This window comes from Halichoerus grypus, chromosome 11, assembly GCF_964656455.1.
Source record: "Halichoerus grypus chromosome 11, mHalGry1.hap1.1, whole genome shotgun sequence".
Classification (NCBI taxonomy): Eukaryota; Metazoa; Chordata; class Mammalia; order Carnivora; family Phocidae; genus Halichoerus; species Halichoerus grypus.
Window position 1 is genome coordinate 41947905 of NC_135722.1, and position 20607 is coordinate 41968511.

Sequence of the window (20607 nt, forward strand, 5' to 3'; positions counted from 1 at the left end):
TGATTTTAATTTGTTCTCTTTCCAGAAAGAAAGTTTTGCGGGACACTGATTTCTAGTTTGACAGTTGTTTTCCCTTCGCACACGAAGGATGACACTCCACCGCTTTCTGGCTTCCACTGTTCCTATTAATAAGTCACCTTTCAATATAACTGTCATTCATTTTTTTGTAGTTAAATTTCTCTTTTCTGACTTCTTTTAGTACTTCTCTTTTTTGTGTGTTCCGAATTTTGCAATGATATATCTGGCATGGATTTTTATTTACTTTGCTTAAGATTCAGACGGTTTTCTAGGTATCAGTTGGTATTTTTCATCAGAGCTATAAAACTCTATTTTAGGGGCACCTGGGTGGCTTAGTCATTAAGCGTCTGCCTTCGGCTCAGGTCATGATCCCAGGGTCCTGGGATCGAGCGGTGGGAGCCTGCTTCTCCCTCTCCCACTCCCCCTCCTTATGTTCCCTCTCTTGCTGTGTCTTTCTCTGTCAAATAAATAAATAAAATCTTTAAAAAAAAAAAAAACAACTATATTTTATAGCCATTATCTCCTCAAATATTGCCTGTTTTCCATTTCTTATCTCCTTTTAGAGCTTCAATTAAATCCATGTTAAGCCTTTTCTCCTCATTCTCCAAGTTGTTCTATTTCTCTTAATTTCCATCTCTTTTTTTCTCTGCAAGACATGATGGATAGTTTCTATGGATCTACCTTCTGATTCACAAATTCTGCCCTTCAACTGCTAATTAATATGTGCATCAGGTTTTTAATTTGTGGTTATTTATCTCTAAAAGTTCTAATTTTCAAATCTGTATGACTGTTCTTTTGATCCTCTGTTCCCCAATCATTTTCCCAATTTTATATTTTATTTCTTTAAACATGTTAACATTTTCTATATCTGGTATATGATAGTTCTGACCTCTGAAGACTGGGTGTGATTTTTTGCTGTATACTTTTTTCCTGTAGGTTCTTACTCATTGTGCCTTGTTTCCTTGCAGGTTTTATGGATCCCTGATGATGCACTGCTCAATTTCCTTAGAATTTTATCTGTGGGAATTATCTGAGGCCCTAATATGAATTTCCTTCCTTGGGACCACTTGACATTTTTCACTTGCGTTTTCTCAGTCTACATATATAGCATTAATTTATATAAAGAAACTAAATGAGTACTTTATAATTCCAATTATAATTCTGGAAAAGGCAAAAGTATGGAGAGTAAAAAGATTAGCGGTTTCCGGGGTGGGAGTGGTGGAAGGCATAAATATGCGAGAGCACAGAGGATTTTTTTTAGGGCAGTGAAAATACTTTTTATTTTCCATAATGATGCATTCATGTCCTTATACATTTGTCAAAACCCACAGATTACACAACACCGAGAGTGAAATATAATTAGGTAGGCCCTCAGTTGTAACTAATGTAATCTTGCGGGAGATGCTGATATTGGAACAGACTCTATCAGTATGCGAGCAGAGTGCATATGGGGAATTTCTTTACCTTCCCCTCAACTTTGCAGTGAACTTTATTTTTTTTTAAAGATTTTATTTATTTATTTGAAAGAGAGAGAGAGAGAGCAAGTGAGAGAGTGAGAGAGCATGAGCAGTGAGGAGGGGCAGAGGGAAAGGGAGAAGCAGACTGGATGTGGGGCTCAATCCCAGGACTCAGGGATCATGACCCATGCCAAAGGCAGGCACTTAACCAACTGAGCCATCCAGGCACTCCTGTAGTAAACTTTAAACTCCTCTAAAAAAATTAAGTCTAAAAAATAATAAAAACTTAATGAAGTCATAGTTTTAAAATGTTTTAACTAAATGAGGACCATAAAGATAAAACACACACACTGTCAGAATAAGCAAATTCAGGAAAGCTGCAGAATACAAAATCAACACATATAAATCAGCTGTATTTCTATACACTCACAATGAACAATTCACAAATGAAATTAAGAAAAAATTCCAGGGGCGCCTGGGTGGCTCAGTTGGTTAGGTGTCTGCCTTCAGCTCAGGTCATGATCCCGGAACCCTGGGATTGAGCCTGCTTCCCCTCTCCCATCTGCCTGCCACTTCCCCTGCTGGTGCGTGCAATCTCTCTCTCTCTCCCTCTATCAAATAAATAAATAAAATCAATTCAATTTACAGTAGCATCAAAAAGAATACTTAGGAAAAAACTTAACCAAAGAGGAAACAGACTCATACACCGAAAACTATAAAACAATGCTGAGAGAAATTAAAACACAAATAAGTAGAAAAACAAATAAATAGAAAGACATCCCATGTTAATGGAAGGTAAAAAGTAATACTGTTAATGTGTCAATACTATTCAAAGCAATCTATGAATTCAAGGCACTTCCTACAATGATTATGCTATGTGAAATAAATTAGTCACAAAAAAGTAAATACTGTATGAGTCCACTTATATGAGTTACCTGAAGTAGTAAAACTCATAGAAACAGAAAGTGGAATGGCACTTATCAGGGGCTGGGGGTAGGGGGAATGGGTATTTAATGGGTATAGAGTTTGTTTAGAAAGGTAAAAAAGTTTTAGACATGGATGTTAGTGATGGCTGCACAACAATGAGAATGTACTTAATGGCACTAAAATGTACACTTAAAAATGCTTACAACAGTAAATTTTATGTTATGCATATTTTACCACAAAAAAAAGAAAAAAAATAAAAAAACATACAACTCCTGAAACCAATATTACCCTATATGTTAATTAACTAGAATTTAAATAAAAACTTGACATGAAAAAAAAATTTTTTTTTTTTTAAGATTTTATTTATTTGACAGAGAGAGACACAGCGAGAGAGGGAACACAACCAGGGGGAGTGGGAGAGGGAGAAGCAGGCTTCCCGCCGAGCAGGGAGCCCGATGCGGGGCTCGATCCCAGGACCCTAGGATCATGACCTGAGCCGAAGGCAGACGCTTAACGACTGAGCCACCCAGGCACCCCAGAAATGAAAAAAATTTTAATAAAAAATAAAAGGAACATACAATCCTCTAACACTGTATCAGGAAGAAATAGAAAATCTGAACAGGCTGATTACTAGTAATGAAACTGAATCAGTAATCAAAAAACTCTCAACAAACAAAAATCCAGGATGGATTCACAGGTGAATTCTACCAAATATTTAAAAGAGAGTTAATAATTATTCTCCTCAAACTACTCAAAAAAAAAAAAAAAATAGAAGAAAAAGGAAGCTTCCAAATTCATTTCTGCAAGGCCAGCATTACCCTGACACCAAAACCAAAGACATTATAAAAACAAAACAAAACAACAACAAAAAGCGACAGGTCAATATCCCTGATGAACATAGACACTAAAATTTACCTCAACCAAATATAACAAACTGCATTCAACAATACGTTAAAAGGATCATTTGCCATGATCAAGTGGGTTTTATTCAGGTGAAACAAAGACGGTTCAATATCCACAAATCAATGATTTATTCCAGCAAAGCAAAGATGGTTCAACATCCACAAATCAATCAATGTGATACACGATATTAACAAGATGAAGGATAAAAATCAAATGATCATCTCAACAGATACAAAGAAAGCATTTGACAAAATTCAACATCCATTCATGATAAAAATGCTCAACAAAGTCAGTTTAGAGGGAATACATACATAAAAAAGGTCACATATGAAAACCCCACAATAATATTATACTCAACAGTGAAAAACAGAGCTTTCCCTTTAAGACAAGAATGCCCACTCTAGTCACTTTTATTCAACGCAGTATGGGAAGTCCTAGACACAGCAATCAGATAATTAATTAATTAATGGCATCCAAATTCATAAGGAAAAAGTAAAACTGTCACTATTTGCAGATGACATGATACTAAACATAGAAAACCCTAAAGACTCCACCAAAAACTATTTGAATAAATGAATTCAATAAAGTTGCAGGATACAAACTTAATATACAGAAATCTGTAATGTTTCCATACAATAATGAAGTAGCAGAAAGAGAAAACAATTCCATTTACAGCTGCACCAAAAAGAATACAATACCTAGGAATCAACTTAATCGAAAAACTGAAAGATCAGCACTCTGAAAACTATAAAATATTGAAGAAATTAAGGATGAAACAAACAAATGGAGAGCTATACTGTGTTCATGGGCTATTAGACTTTATATTGTTAAAATGTCCTGCCCAAAGCAATCTACAGATTCAATGCAATCCCTATCAAAATATCAATAGCATTTTTCACAGAACAACAACAAATAATCCTAAAATTTGTATGGAACCACATAAGACCCCAAATAGCCAAAGCAATCTTGAAAAAGAGAAACAAAGCTTCAGGCATCACAATCCCAAATTTCAAGATACACTACAACGATATAATAATCAAAACAATATAGAACCATCACAAAAAGAGACACACAGATCAGTGGAACAGAATAGAGAGTCCAGAAATAAATCCACACTTAAAACTGTCAATTAATCTACAACATAGGAGGCAAAATAGTCTCTTCACTAAATGTTGCTGAGAAAACTGGACTGCTACATGCAGAAGAATGAAACTGGACCACTTTCTTATACCATATACAAAAATAAACTTGAAATGGATTAAAAACCTAAATATGAGACCTGAAACCATAAAACTCCTAGAAGAAAATACAGCCAGTAATCTCTACGACACCAGCCTCAGCAACATTTTTCTAGGTATGTTCCCTCAAGCAAGGGAAACAAAAGTAAAAATAAACTACTGAGACCACACCAAAATAAAAAGCTTTTGTACAGCAAAGGATACAATCAACAAAACTAAAAGGCAACCTACAGAATGGGAGAAGATATTTGCAAATGATATATCCGATAAGGGGTTAATATCCAAAATATATAAAGAATTTATAAAACTCAACACAAAAACACAAATCATCTGATTTAAAAATAAGCTGATGACTCGAACAGACATTTTTCCAAGGAAGATATACAGATGGCCAAAAGACATGAAAAGACACTCAGCATTTCTAATCATCAGGGAAATGCAAATCAAAACCATAAGGAGATACCACCTCACACATGCCAGAATAGCTAGTATTAAAAAAGACAAGAGGGGCACCTGGGTGGCTCAGTCAGTTAAGCGTCTGCCTTCGGCTCAGGTCATGATCCCAGGGTCCTAGGATCAAGCCCCATGTCGGGCATTCTGCTCAGTGGGGAGCCTGCTTCACTCTCTCCCTCTGCCTACTGCTCCGCTGGCTTGTGCTCTCTCTTTCTGTCAAATAAATAAAATCTTAAAAAAAATAAAAATAAAAAACAGGAAATAACAAGTGTTGGTGAAAATGTGGAGGAAAAGGAACCCTCATACACTGCTGACTGTAATATAAACTGGTACTGCCACTGTGCAAAACATTATGGAGGTATCTCAAGGTATTAAAAATAGAAATACCATAAGACCCAGTAATTCCACTACTGGGTATTTACCCAAAGAAAACAAAAAAACACTAATTTGAAAAGATATTTTTTAAAAAAAAGATATATGCACCCCTATGTTTGTTGCAGCATTATTTACAACAGCCAAGATATGGAAGCAACCATCGACAGATGAAGAGATAAAGAAAACATGGTGCATGTATACAATGGAATATTACTCAGCCATAAAAAAGGACGACAACATGGTTGAACCTAGAAGGTATTATACTAAGTGAAGTAAGTTAGAAAAAGACAAATACCATGTAATTTCACTTACATGTGTGATCCATAGAACAAATGAACAAAAAACAAAAAAAAAGAAGAAACAAACCCATAAATAACAGAAAACTGCTGGTTGCCAGAGGAGAGGGGGTTATGGGATAGGCAAAATAGGTGAAAGGGACTGAAAGGTACACAGGCTTCCAGTTATGGAATGAATTAAGTCATAGGGATGAAAGGTACAGCACAGGGAATATGGTCAGTAGTATTATTAACAGTGACAAATGATAGCTACACTTCTGGTGAGCACTGCATAACAGAGCTATCCAATCACTGAAACTAATGTAACAACGTGTGTCAACTATACTTCAATTTAAAACAATAACAAAAAAGACGAGGGGGGAGTAGGGGAGTTACCTGGAAGATTCAGTTGGTAAAACATGTAACTACTGATCTCAGGGTCATGAGTTCAAGCCCCATGTTGGGCATAGAGCTTACATTAAAAAAAAAATTATATGAGGGTCCACTTGTTGTTATACATTACTACATTTTATCCCTCCTCAACTCCCTTGTGCCAAGGTCAAGATAAGCATCCCATATCCGTGGCCATATTTATTTCTCATTTACCCTTTCACTGGGGGAGTAGCACCTTGGAGTCCCAGCTTTTATGCAGAGGTTTCTTATTAGATTCCTGGCTTTGGACAGACTCTAGATTTTCTCTCTTGAGCCTAGCCATATCTAACAGAAGCAAATGTTCGAAGTCTCTAAGGATGGTCAGAAACTCATCCAGTGAAAACTGGTTTTAGTGTCTGCTTCCCTCTCAGAATTCCTACTGAAGGAGAGCAGAATATGCTATCCCCAAATATGCTGACATACTGATTTCTATGAAATAGAGATACCTGAATAGCAAAGGAAATATAGTCAATAATACTATAGTAACTTTGTATGGTGATTGATAACTACACTGATCATAGTGAGCATTCATAATGTATATAATTGTCAAACCATTATGTTATTTACCTGAAATTAATATGGTATGTCAACTATACTTCAATAAAAGATAAAAATTTAAAAATAAATAAAAATAGGGGCACCTGGGTGGCTCAGTCGGATAAGCGTCTGCCTTCGGCTCAGGTCATGATCCCAGGGTCCTGGGACTGAGCCCTGCATCAGGCTCCCTGCTCAGCAGGAAGCCTGCTTCTCCCTCTCCCACTCCCCCTGCTTGTGTTCCCTCTCTCGCTGTGTCTCTCTCTGTCAAATAAATAAATAAAATTTAAAAAAAAATAATAATAAATAAATAAATAAAAATAAAGGCACTTGAGAAACAGCTGATGCAAGGACACTCTAACCCTCCTTTGTCTCCCCCACCCCCAAAAGCAGTAGATAAATCTCCAGTATGAAAGTTACCTCTCCCTGTGCTAGGTTAGAACGCATCCTTATCATCAGAGATAGGAAAATTAGAGCCAAGAAGGCTATATAAACAAACCTTGTCACTTTTTTTTTTTAAGATTTTGTTTATTTATTTGACAGAGAGAGACATAGCGAGAGCAGGAACACAAGCAGGGGGAGTGGGAGAGGGAGAAGCAGACTTCCCGTGGAGCAGAGAGCCCGATGTGGGACTCGATCCTGGGATCCTGGGATCATGACCTGAGCCGAAGGCAGACCCTTAATGACTGAGCCACCCAGGCACCCAAACCTTGTTACTTCTTTACCAACTTACTGCCCCAAGCCCAAACCCCTTTGTCGTCAATTCTTCATAAATTTATTGTTTCTCTAAGTCAATCAGAGAAAGACACGTATCATATGACCTCACTGATATGAGGAATTCTTCATCTCAGGAAACAAACTGAGGGTTGCTGGGGGGGGGTGGTGGGAGGGATGGGGTGGCTGGGTGATAGACATTGGGGAGGGTATGTGCTATGGTGAGTGCTGTGAATTGTGCAAGACTACTGAATCACAGATCTGTACCTCTGAAACAAATAATGCAATATATGTTAAGAAAAAAAAAAGAAAGAAAAAGATAGTAGTAGGGGAAGAATGAAGGGGGGGAAATCGGAGGGGGAGACGAAACATGAGAGACGATGGACTCTGAAAAACAAACTGAGGGTTCTAGAGGGGAGGGGGGTGGGAGGATGGGTTAGCCTGGTGATGGGTATTAAAGAGGGCACGTTCTGCATGGAGCACTGGGTGTTATGCACAAACAATGAATCATGGAACACTACATCAAAAACTAATGATGTAATGTATGGTGATTAACATAACAATAAAAAATTTTAAAAAAAGAAAAAATTTATTGTTTCTCTGTCTAAAAGGTGTAAAAGATTCATGCTTTGGTCACTTCTTTGAGTTTCATGTTTGTATGAGGCTCCAATATATACAAAATTAAATTTGTTTTTCTCCTGTTAATCTGTTTTATGTCAATATAATTATTAGACCAGCCAAAGAACCCAGAAGGAGGGAAATGTTTCCTACCCTCCACTACTTTCACTTCTTTTTTGGGTTCTGTGATTTTCTTACTCAGTGATTCCTTTCAAAAAGTATTCTATACAATGTTTAAACCTGTAGTTATTTCAGTTGGGAGAGTTCTTAGAGGTTTGTTTATACTGGAAATGGCACTTAGCATATTATGGTACTTTATATGTACCATAGCGATTTGGGGCTAGTTAATTCACCTTTCTGCTTTAGTGTCCAGCTGCAAAACAGGATCCCAATACTTACTTGACAGGGTTGTTAAAACTAGCACCCTAGTAAGCACTTGGTAATTATATCTTCTGATAATCCCTCTTTTCTGATTCTGGGATACACTGCTTTACTGCCTATTTTTAGCACTGATATTGACATTTCTGGTAGAGAACTTACACTTATCTTTTTTAGTTATTAGCATTGATTGGTGACTGGAAGTGAACAGTTTGCCTGATTTGGCTGAGTATGTTTTCTGTGACTTGTCAGTTTCTTAGTTGACAGGAAGTATTTACCTCCATACGTATTTAGAATAAGGTAGAAATTACGCCAGAATAAACTTTAAAAAATTATTTTTAAAGTCAGAGAAGTGAATTTTTTTTTTAATATTTTATTTATTTGTCAGAGAGCAAGCGAGCACGGGGGCAGAGGGAGTGGCAGACAGAAGAAGCAGGCAGAGGGAGAAGCAGACTCCCCACTGAGCAAGGAGCCAGATGCGGGACTTGATCCCAGAATCCTGGGATCATGACCTGAGCTGAAGGGAGAGGATTAAATGATTGAACCACCCAGGTGTCCCAGAAGTGAAATTTTTTTTAATTCATTTTTTACTTGTTTCATACCAAGATGAAACTTTCTTTGAAGATTAAAAGGTCAATTATTAATTACTTTTTGAAGGCTTTCTGACTCTCCTCTTAGGAAGGGTTAGTTGTTCCTTCCATAATGTTCCCATGGTACCTTGTTTATACCTCTGCTATCTCACTTACCACATGAATTGTAATTACTTATTTACACTTTCTCTCTCCATTAGAGTTTGATCTCCTTGCAATACAGACCCTGGCTTGTCATCTTAGTATCTCCAGGGCCTGGAACATATAAAAGGCAATTTGCAAATATATGCTAACTCTGATCAAATTAGTTTTTCATTACTTTCCTACATTAACTCTTTAGACATTTGAAATGTGCTTTCTCTCATGTATCCTTTTTGTTGTTCCTTTGATAAGTAATTCTATCGAATTTGAAAAGTTTTATTCTCCATCTATGTACTCATGAACATAAGAAGCAAATTGCAAACTATGATGGGGAAACTGACAAATCCACCAATAAAGTGAGATTTTTAACATTCTCTCCAGATGGGTCACGAAGATAAAGTCAGTAAGGGCACAAATGTGACAAGAACATTTTACAACTTTTACCTACCAGACAGCTCACAAGCATTGTACCTAAAAATTGAAAAAGATATACTATTTTCAAGCACACAGAAGATATGTTCCGAAAACTGATCATATGTTAGGCCTCATTCTTTGCCCACAAGGCAATTAAATCAGAAAACAACAATAAAATAACGAGAAAGCCTACATGATTAGAAATTTTTATTATTTCTAAACAACTTGTTAGTCAAAGGGAAATCAAAATGAAAACCAGAAAATGTTTAGGGCTGAACCATAACAATACTACACATCAAAACTTGCGAGATTCAACTAAAGCAGTAGTTACAGAAAAATGTATAATCTTCAATGCATACACTAAAAAAGCTAAAAATTGATGACATTGGCATCCCAGTTACAAAGTTAAGAAAAAGAGGGGCGCCTGGGTGGCTCAGTGGGTTGAGTGGCTGCCTTTGGCTCAGGTCATGATCCCAGGGTCCTGGGATCGAGCCCCTCATCGGGCTCCCTGCTCAGCAGGGAGCCTGCTTCTCCCTCTGCCTGCTGCTCCCCCTGCTTGTGCTCTCTCTCTGTCAAATAAATAAATAAAATCTTAAAAAAAAAAAAAAAAAACAAAGTTAGAAAAAGAACAAGAAGGGGCACCTGGGTGGCTAAGTCGGTTAAGCTTACGACTCCTGATTTTGGCTCAGGTCACGATCTCAGGGTCATGGGACCAAGCCCTGCTCCAAGCTCCTCGTTCAGTGGGGAGTCTGCTTGAGATTTTCTCTCCTCCTCTCCCTCTGCCCCTCCCTGCCACTCCTGTGTGTGAACATGAGACACGCGTACTCTCTCTCTCTAGAATAAATAAATCTTAAAAAAAAACTCAAAGAAAGAAAATAATAATAAAAGAGCTGATATAAATAAAATAGAAAATAAGTACCAATCCAAAGAGCTGATTTTTTAAAAAAATTAAAAAGCAAATAAACTTCTAGCAAGGCTGATTAAGAAACAAAGAAAAAAGAGACAAATGATATTAGAAATGAAAAAGACATAAATTCAAATGCTGAACAGTCTAAACAGATAATAAAAAGATATTATGAACCAAGGAAATCTGAAAAGTTACATTAAATAAATTCCTAGAAAAATATAACTTAAAAATTTCAATCAAAAACAAATTCATCTCTAAACTGTTCAACAAAAGATTTAATTCAGTGCTGATCAAAATCCCAACAGGATTTTTTGTGAAACTTGACAAACTTATTCTAAAATTTATATTGAAAAGCAAAGTCCAAAAAAAAACCCCAACATACTCTTGAATAAGAGTAACTATTCAAGTGGATTTACCATATATTGTCTTATTATAAAGCTATTATCATTAAGACAGTGTGGTATCAACACAGGGTGCATAAACTAACCAATGAAACCTAATAGAGGGGCGCCTGGGTGGCTCAGTCAGTTAAGCTTCTGCCTTGGGCTCAGGTTATGATCCCAGGGTCCTGGGATCGAGTGCCGCATGGGGCTCCCTGCTCAGCGGGGAGTCTGTTTCTCCTTCTCCCTCTGCCTGTCTGCCACTCCCCCTGCTTGTGCTTGCTCTCTCTGTCAAATAAATAAATAAATCTTTAAAAAATATTAAAAATAAAAAGAAAGAAACCTAACAGAGAGCCCAGATACAGATTCATATAAACACTGAATCTTGATATATGCAGAGGTAGCACTGCTGATAAATGGAGAATAAATTTTTCAATAAATTGCGTTGACATAAATGAATATTCACTGGATAAAAAATGAGACTGGATCTCTATATCACATCACACATATAAATTAATTCTAGGTGGGTAAAAACATTTTGAAAGGAAAAACTTTAAAACTTTAAAAAGACAATATAGAAGTCTATTTTATGAATTCCAATAGGGAAGGGTTTTATGAACAAGATACAAAGAGTCTTACCATTAGAGGAAAAGACTGGCAAATCTGACTGCATTAAAATTAAGAACTTCAGTTATCAAAAGACACCATAAAAACTGAAAGAAAATATGGCCAATTCAAATAATCAATAAAGGATTAATGTCCAGAATATATAAAGAACTCATGATTTAATGAGGAAAAAATGAACCACCCAATTTTTTTTTTTTTTAAGATTTTATTTATTTATTTGACAGAGAAAGACACAGCGAGAGAGGGAACACAAGCAGGGGGAGTGGGAGAGGGAGAAGCAGGCTTCCCGCTGGGCAGGGAGCCCGGATGCGGGGGGATGCGGGGCTCCATCCCAGGACCCTGGGATCATGATCTGAGCCGAAGGCAGAGGCTTATCCGACTGAGCTACCCAGGTGCCCCTGAACCACCCAATTTTTAAAAGAGCAAAAGATATAAACAGGTAATCCCTGAATAAGAAATGTAGTCCATAAACATAAAAAATACTCAGCCTTATGTGTAATTAGTTAACTACAAATCAAAATCACAAAGAAACACCATTTCACACCCATTAGAGTCGGTAAATAGGAATTATCAGTTTGATGGCATGCTGATTCACTGCTAGCAAAAGTATAAATGGTATAACCATTGTGAAAAACAATTCAGCTTCCAGAGTGTCTTAGTTTTCTACTTAACTGCCACTTGTACGGGTTGAATTGTGTTCCCCAAAAAAAGATGTTAAAATCCTAACCTTCAGTATCTCAGAAGGTGACTTTATTTGGAAATAAGGTCTTCATAGAAGTAATTAAATTAAAATGAGGTCATTAGCATGGGCCTTAATCCTATATGACTGGGGCCCTTACAAAAAGGGGAAATTGGGACACAAAGGGAACAGACACAGAGGGAAAAACTAGGTGAAGAGACACAGAGAAAGTGCCATGGCAAGGTGAAGGCAAAGATAGGGGTGATGCATCTATAATCCAAAAAATGCCTAAGATCACCAGCAAACTACCAGAAGCTGGGAGACAGGCATAGAACAGCTTCACCCTCAAAGCTCTTGCGAAGGAACCAACCCTGCCCGGACACACCCTGATCTTGGACTTCTAGGCTCCAGAACAGGCACAATGGATCTCGGTGATTTAAGCCACCCAGTTTGTGGTACTTTGTTATAGCAACCCATGCAAACTGTTATAGCAGTTAATGCAAATGAATACATTCCTTTAATAAATAACCAAAAACTCAGTGGTATAAAACAACATAAATTTATTATCTTAGAGTTCTATGGGTCAGGCTGGTCTGACTGAGCTAAAGTCAAGGTATCGGCAAGGCTTCATTACTTTCTGGGAGCTCCAGGGAAAAATCCCTTTCCTTGTCTTTTCCAGCTTCAAGACAGTGCCTGTTTTCCTTGGCTCCAGGCCTTTTTCTCCCACCTCAAAGCCAAAGGTGGATTGAGTCTTTCTCACACTGTATTATTCTAACCGTAATGCCACTGTTACATCTCTTGCTGTGATCTCTTCTGTCTCCCTCTTCTGCTTTTGAAGGGCCCTTGCAATTATACTGGATCCACTCAGATAATCCTGGTTGATCTCCCCATCTCAAGGCCCTTAACTTAATCTCATCTGCAAAGTCCCCTTTGCCATGTAAAGCAACAAATTCGTAAATTCCAGGGATTAGAACAGGGACATCTTTGTGGTACCATTATTCTACCTAGTAAAGTTGAATACAAACGTACCCTGCAACTCAGCAATTCTACTTCTAGATGCACACATGCACCAGGAGACCTTTACAAGAATTTTCATAGCAGCATTGTACATAATAGCAAAAAAACTGAAAACCACCCAAGGGTCCATGAACAGTGGAATGGATAAATAAATTTTACTATGGCCATACAATGAAATTCTATAGAGCACTGAAAATTAACTACAACTATCCAAATCAACATGGATGAATCTTAGAAAACATCAGAAAAAAAGGATATCGAAGAATTCATACAGCATGATTCTATTTACTTAAAGTTCAGACATAGGCAACACTAACAACACATTATTTACTTAGGAAACATTCATGAGGATTATAATTATAAAGATAAGCAAGGGAATGAATAGCAAAAAAAATAAATCAGGATAGATGTATTGCCTCTGGCACAGGGAGAAGGAGAAGCAAAATAGGTTACACAGGGAACTTCAAAGAAAATGAGTGCTGAGTACATGACTTTAGTTTTACTTTCTTCTTTAAACTGTATAAAAATATACATATGTATAGTCTTTCATGTATGGCATTTCTCATTTACAAATTTAAACATTAAATAACTGTAAAATACAATGAATGCAAGTTGTATGAAATCTAAGGAAGTAGTCAAACAACGTACTCTGATAGAGGAGGGATAAAGAAGATCTTTATCTTTTAAGATCCCCGCTAGGTAGCAATAGTGAAGGGAAAGTTCTAGGTTGTAAAAGTAAAAGACAGCAGGAAATACATTCCTCTGCCCCAAGAGCTAGGAAAAAGCTTCTAATAATCACTTAAATAAACGTGGATTAACTTCTATATGATAAGGTGAACAATGTCATAAACTGTCAGAAATGACTCAGAACTCAGCTCTCCTCAAGTTTTGCTTGGCTAACACAGTTGTTCAGTTTGTTTTGTTCAGATTGAATGCCCTTAGGCAAAGTAGGCAATGATCAGTTCACTTCCATTCTTCTTACCCTCTCCTCCTTCCTCAACATGTAACATAAATGTGTTATGTAGCTGGCCTCTGAAGGCACTGGAGTTTGAGACCAGCGGCATCCTGACAAGTCACTTGAAACAACCACATCAGGTACCGAGTGTGTCTTCAAGGTCATTATGAGCCAGATGATCAAGAGTCTCTCCTATCTTTCTCTCTCCCATCACTCTCCACCCTACCACCTTTTTTTTTTTTTACCAAGGATATCATTTATCACGTAATTGGAGATAACTGGCAAAATTAAAGACAGCCTTGGAAAACTACGACTGCAGGGGCATATGATCTTTATGGAAAATATAGAGGGACTAGGAGCCAAGACCTGGGCTCTAATCCCTGTATCCCAATATTTCACAGCATAACCTAGACACGATACTATCTCTCTGGAGTTGAATTACTTTCCTTTCTATAAAATGACATTTCAATTAGATAAATTTTTTTTCTTTTTTTTTTTTAAGATTTTATTTATTTATTTGAGAGAGAGAATGAGAGAGAGAGAGAGAGAGCACATGAGAGGGGGGAGGGTCAGAGGGAGAAGCAGACTCCCTGCTGAGCAGGGAGCCCGATGTGGGACTCGATCCTGGGACTCCAGGATCATGACCTGAGCCGAAGGCAGTCGCTTAACCAACTGAGCCACCCAGGCGCCCTCAATTAGATAAATTTTAAATCTCTCTATAGCTATATAAATATATTTATGTTGAAATAAACTGGAAATTTTCAGCAAGTACAGTTTGTTCTTGCTTTGGATGGGGTATAGGAAAGAGGGAAAATGTGCTAGGGAAATGGGCTGACATGGTAACTGAATGGGAAAAAGGAAAGAGACTAAAATGGGCCTCCCTCTGAGGAGGACAATGAAAACAAACTATACAGTTTTACTCATGGTTGACCCTACTTACCTTTCACTCAGTATGGGAAAACACAAACTATGGAGATGTTATTATTTCATACGATATAATGAAAATATTCTATCTCACATCATCACTGCTTCACGTGATTTGTTACCTTTTTTTTTCACCTTTTACTTTTAAATATGGCCAACTTTGCCATAATGGAACTTTGTCCTCAGCTTACACACTGATGTATCACTATACTTTCTAGATTCTTAATCTTGGGACGCCTGGGTGGCTCAGGTCATGATCCCAGGGTCCTGGGATGGAGCCCTGCATCGGGCTCCCTGCTCCACGGGAGGTCTGCTTCTCCCTCTCCCACTCCCCCTGCTTGTGTTCCCTCTTTCGCTGTGTCTTTCTCTGTCAAATAAATAAAATCTTTAAAAAAAATAAAATAAAATAAAGATTCTTAATCTTAAATAAGATTTTCTTAAAGGAGATTTCTCCTTTCTTAAAGGAGATTTCAACCAGTGTGACTGGTAAAAGCAAGAGAAAAGAAGTCTACAAGTCAACAACAATAAGCAGTTCTCAAACAGCCAGAACCAAGGATGGATGTGAGGAAGGGGTGTTCCGTAAATCCCAGATGGCTTTTTAAAAAACAAAACAAGCAAAAGGCTAAAAGCAGGCTATAGAGGACTTCGCAAGCAAGAGTCAAGAGCATGAACTTTATCCTGTGAACAATGAAAACCCTAAGAGATTTTTAAGAGTGATTTGATTAAATCTGTGTTTTTGAAAGATAACGCGGATGACAGAGTACATATACAATATTTACAAAATAGAGCATAAAATAATTATGTAGGTTGATATTTTTCTACAAAAACATTAACATGAAATTAGAATAAACTCATTAAAACCATAAAATAAATATCACAAACACTAAAGTATTATTAAAGAAATTCATAGTGGGTTTTGCCTTGCAAATTCCTTAAAGGGGTAAATAGTCACTTAAACTTTAAAAAAAAATTTAAAAGCCTTCATACTACATGTGTATATCTTTTTCAAATAAAATTAACACTTTAAGTAATATTTATGGGCTTTAAGGCCACAGAATCTTTAAATATTTACCCAACCATTTAGAAAGCACCTAGCATTTTAGGTATAGAAAAATTTCTCACACACTAACTTACATCTTTCAAAGCCTTGTACTTACCTAGTCTATCACACACCAAAGAATCTGGCTGAAAAGCTGAAAACTACACTGTAGACTACACAAGTAAAATGGCATAGATATTTAGTTTGTTAAATTCTGGCTTCTATGTAGACAACTGATTTTTTTTTTCTTTTAGCTTCCTATTAGTTTCAGCTGACTGCTGGCAAATGCACTACAGACTTAGTGCTTCTTTCCATTAACCCACCAGCACTAACTAGATTTAAACTTTAAATCTCTAAATGCTTTGTGAATAACAACAAAAACCCTTCGCTAAGAACTGACACAGACACAGCATTTACACCAGATGCTACCAATCTAATTATGAAAATAAAGTATCTTACAAACATATGCCCTGATTTTTCAACATCATACCTAACATCCCAAAACTTAAAAATTATTTTAAATCTGCTCTGACACAATTAAAAATGTTTATTATTAATGAGTTTTCAATTGTTTTTCAAAGAGGTTCATAAAAACATTTAAGTACTTAAGGAAATGAAAGTATAATTATTTTGTTATCAATGCAAAAATGAATCTACACACACTTTTTAGAAGTTCTCTATTCAAAAAACAGAGTATTTGTTCATCTTTTCCAATTAAAAAAAGATAGCAGTATCAACACTCAACATTTAAGTTAAAGTTCAAGAACTACTAATTTGTGATGTTTTAATTACGTTTTTATTTATAACTTACTAAAAGAAATGGATTCTAAAATTGGAAGTTATTATAGAATTAATGTACTGGGATCCCCTAACTTGACAGGATCCTGAGACTCAGAAAAATTCACTCACTGACTCTTCCAGGATTACACAGCAGAGCCAAGATTTTACCCTTGACCCTCTGCCGATGAATTCAGGACATTTCCCCCTGGATCAAGTTCTACCCAAAATCTTTTTTGTCTTCCTTCACTTTCTGAAACAAAAAGGTGGCTTCACAATTGTCATATACAAAGTTCAGCACTAAAATTAGAAAATCTCTTATCTTTTACTTCCATAAAAGTACTGCCCTTTTTAAAAGTGAAATTGTATTTTCCTCTAATACAAGTAATAAATGAAGCAACCTAGCAATAACAACAGTGTACCTAGCTGAAGGCTGAAAAGGGTTGCTGCTTTGGAAAGGGCATCAGACTAGGATTAAGACGACCAGGAATTTTCGATTTACAAGACAACAGCCACAATGGACTACGCCAACAGATTACAATTAAAATACATTAAAGTGTAATACTGTTAAGTACAGGAAATTTGTCTACAAATGTGATGAGATTGCTAAAACACTTTTCCGGTGTTAAAAAATACAATCTATTCACATATAGTCAAACCAAATGCCATTCAGGCTATGAAAAGGGCTGGTATTACGCTCACTGCTCTGCAGTAAATCTTCTCACAACAGTTTTTCTCCTGACACACATTTTTCTAAGCATTGTCTAGTATCACTGGCTGTAAACTAAGAAAGCAAAAGGCATAACATTTTTTGAACAATTCTTTCTAGCATGTGGCCAAGTAACTACAGACCACAAAAGCGGCCTCTGAGAGCACTTTTCAAGAAGTAAAGTGTGGTCTCACTGAAACAGTGCAGATCAGTGTTAAACATAAAATCAATGTAGTAGCTTCAAGATTATTAAGAAAAGAGAGCATCAGATGTAGCAAGAACAAGAAACGTTTGTGTCAAATACACTGCATTACAGTGTAAAACATATCACCAATCAAAAAGTCTGAAAACCAATGGGATAGACTCCTACTCTCCTACTTAAACCTCTACATACATCTTTTTAGTTGCTTAGAAAACAGCATTGAAAACTTGAAAGGTCTAGGTTCAAATCCCTGCACTGCCACTTACTGGATGTGTGAAGTTGGGTAGCCTCTATAAGCCTCAATTTACTCAGCTCTAAATTGGGATTGTCATCTACCACACAGGGTTTTTGTGAGCATTTGGGACAATATATGTAATATTTCGCACCTAGCACATGCTCAATGAATAACAACTATATTCGCTGATTTCTTGGTGATGTAGAACAAGATTTCTCTAAACCACATAAAGAGAAACTCTTCCCTGAGGATGATTTCAATTCCTTTAAAAAACAAAAACATGTAAACCGACGGGGGAAAAAAAAAAATGGAAATGCTTTTGGCATCTTTCCAAACATTACTAAGTTTAAAGGTTAAATTGTTACAACATTCTCCTAATTATGCAACAAATACACACGACCATGAGTTAGTCTGTAAAAGATTATAATGGCCTATATTACTGAAATGGGGGAGGGGGAAGAACCCTTAACAATTATTTCCAACAATCTTTTCATCTACACGAAGCCTCAGTTCCGAAGCTCATCGCTGTTCATTATATATCAAATTCTTCCTCTCGATTATCAAGAATGAAAGCGCACTGATTAAAATTTATATATATATATATATATATATATACACGTATTCAATCTAATGCCTGTATGTTATCACTGGGGAGACACCACCATTATAACAGCAACAACTAGCATCAAAAAGACCTACATCAGTGTATACCAAAGTGGCAGTCGTCGATCTATTAAACCGCAAATAATTCACTTCATTCCTGAGAACTCATCTATCGCATGAGCAAAGTCTTTAAAAAGTGCAATATGATCAGTCTCCTCTTTCATTTCCATTCCAAGATAAAAGGTACCTCTGCGTGTTTAAAAAGCCTCCTGTAATTTAGGAATTCTTTCCAGAACAAAACTTTTTTTTTTTTTTTCCCACCCTGGACGTGAACATGCTTTCAAGTACGCTAATTCAGGTTGGGAACCGAAGCGATAAAACCGCGCGCACTTCCTTACCAAGCCGTGCTCTCTGGTAACATACCTGTTCTCGGGAAATGCAAGGCAACGAAGGTCTCCTGAACATCTTGCAACTGCCGGAGTAACCGGCCGAAGTTTCTCCGAACGACACGCAGCTGGACCTCCTGCGGGGTCTGATCACAGGCACTTTGTCCTCGGAGGCACTGGCCAAGCGAGGATGGTGAGGGGCTTCCCTGATCTGAAAGAAGTGATCCAAGCCCAGGGCTAGCAGGCAGCCGGCGTCCCCGACCAGGCAGGAGAGCAGCGGCCTGAGGGCAGCGGGCAGCGACCCGAGGCCGGTGAAGGAGACCCACCAGACGAAGCTGGAGAAGAGCAGCACCAGGATGCTGTGCCGGAGCCTCGCCGGGTGCGCGAGCGTCAGCAAGCCCACGCAGCTCAGCACCAAGAACAACCTGCCCGCCACCGCCGGGGGCGTGTGCGGGGCCGCGGCGGAGGCCCCCGCGTCTCCGGACCCCCAAGCCCAAGCCCACGCCTGCCACACCAAGAAGTCCCCCAGGTAACAGCAGGCTGGCAGCGCCAGCAGCCACCAGGAGCCGCCGCCGCTCCGGCCCGGCCCGGGGCCCCGCTTGCTCCGGGTCAAGAAGCAGGTGAGGAAGAAAAAGGCACAGGCGATGCTGAACAGGGGGCTGAGGCTGTGAGAGCACACGCTCAGCAGGGTCCGCAGCCGGGCGGCCCCGGCAGCCCAGCTCCCGGGCCCCGAGCCGAGCAGCAGGGCGAGGACAAAGGCGGCCAGGGCGCCCAGCGAGAGGCGCGCCCGGGCGGAGGGGGAGCCGCGGCGCGGCTGCTGGGGGGAGGCCGGTGGCGGCGGCAGCAGCTCCACGTTGCAGAAGCGGCAGAGGTGGAAGAAGAAGCCGCGCGGAGGGTCCTGCCGCAGGGGGCTCACGCAGCTCTTCACGTAGCCGTTCCTCAGACTCTCGGGGGGCGAGGCGGCCCCGTCCGGCGGCTGCGGGCACCGCATGGCTTTGGCGTCTCGCTCGTCCCTCCTCACGGCCCGGACCGCGGCTGCCGCTCGCGCTCCCTCAGCCCCCGCCCCCGCGCTCGGGGCGCCCCCCGACTCGGCTGCGCGTCAGGGTTGCGCCCGCCGCCGCGGCCCGGGGTCCCCGCCGCGCGGGCGGAGGAGTGGCGGGGTCCGGGACATGCTGACGGAGGAGAGCGGCGGAAGGGATTGTTCTCGGGACCGCCGCGGCCGCCCCCTCCGTGTCCCTCGGGCACTTCTCGGGACTGGAGACTCGGCGTCGCCGCCCAGCTCCCGCGGGCTGCAACAGTTAGCTCCCGGCCCCAGCCTGGTCCGTTGGGCGCGCGAGCGGCGGCGGGCGGGCGGGCGCTCCTCCCCCGTGCCTGCCCCGGGCGGGCGCGCGCCCCGCCCGCCGCTCGCGCGCGCCCGCGTCCCGTCCCGCCGCCGCCGCCCCGGACGCGAGCAAGGGACCCCGCCGACGGAGCGTGCCAGGACCGGGGAGAGCGCGGCCGGGGCCGCCCAGAGACCGGCCGGGGCCGGCAGTGGAGGGCGAGGTCCTCTCCGGATGGAAGAGGACAAGCCCGCCAACCTGGGACCCCAGGCGCGCAGGTTCCCTTTGGGGGTAAGGCACAAACACGCAGCCAGGCTCCGACAGGTCACCACTGGGGTTTGGGGGAGAGAGGGTGTTTGCGGCCCCCAAGGGGAGTGCCTA

The 20607-nt window shown here is 39.7% G+C and overlaps 1 protein-coding gene across 1 annotated transcript in view; it reads right to left on the reverse strand.

Annotated features, from left to right (window-relative positions):
* The window catches only part of PDE3B (phosphodiesterase 3B), a 169608-nt gene extending 149353 nt beyond the window's left edge, over nt 1–20255 (reverse strand). Inside the window, exon 1 of the mRNA XM_036119328.2 lies at nt 18945–20255. Within this exon, the coding sequence (XP_035975221.1) occupies nt 18945–19898 (954 nt within the window). The 5' untranslated portion in view covers nt 19899–20255. The remainder of the gene's footprint in view (nt 1–18944) is intronic.
* Between the last annotated feature and the right edge of the window lie 352 nt (nt 20256–20607).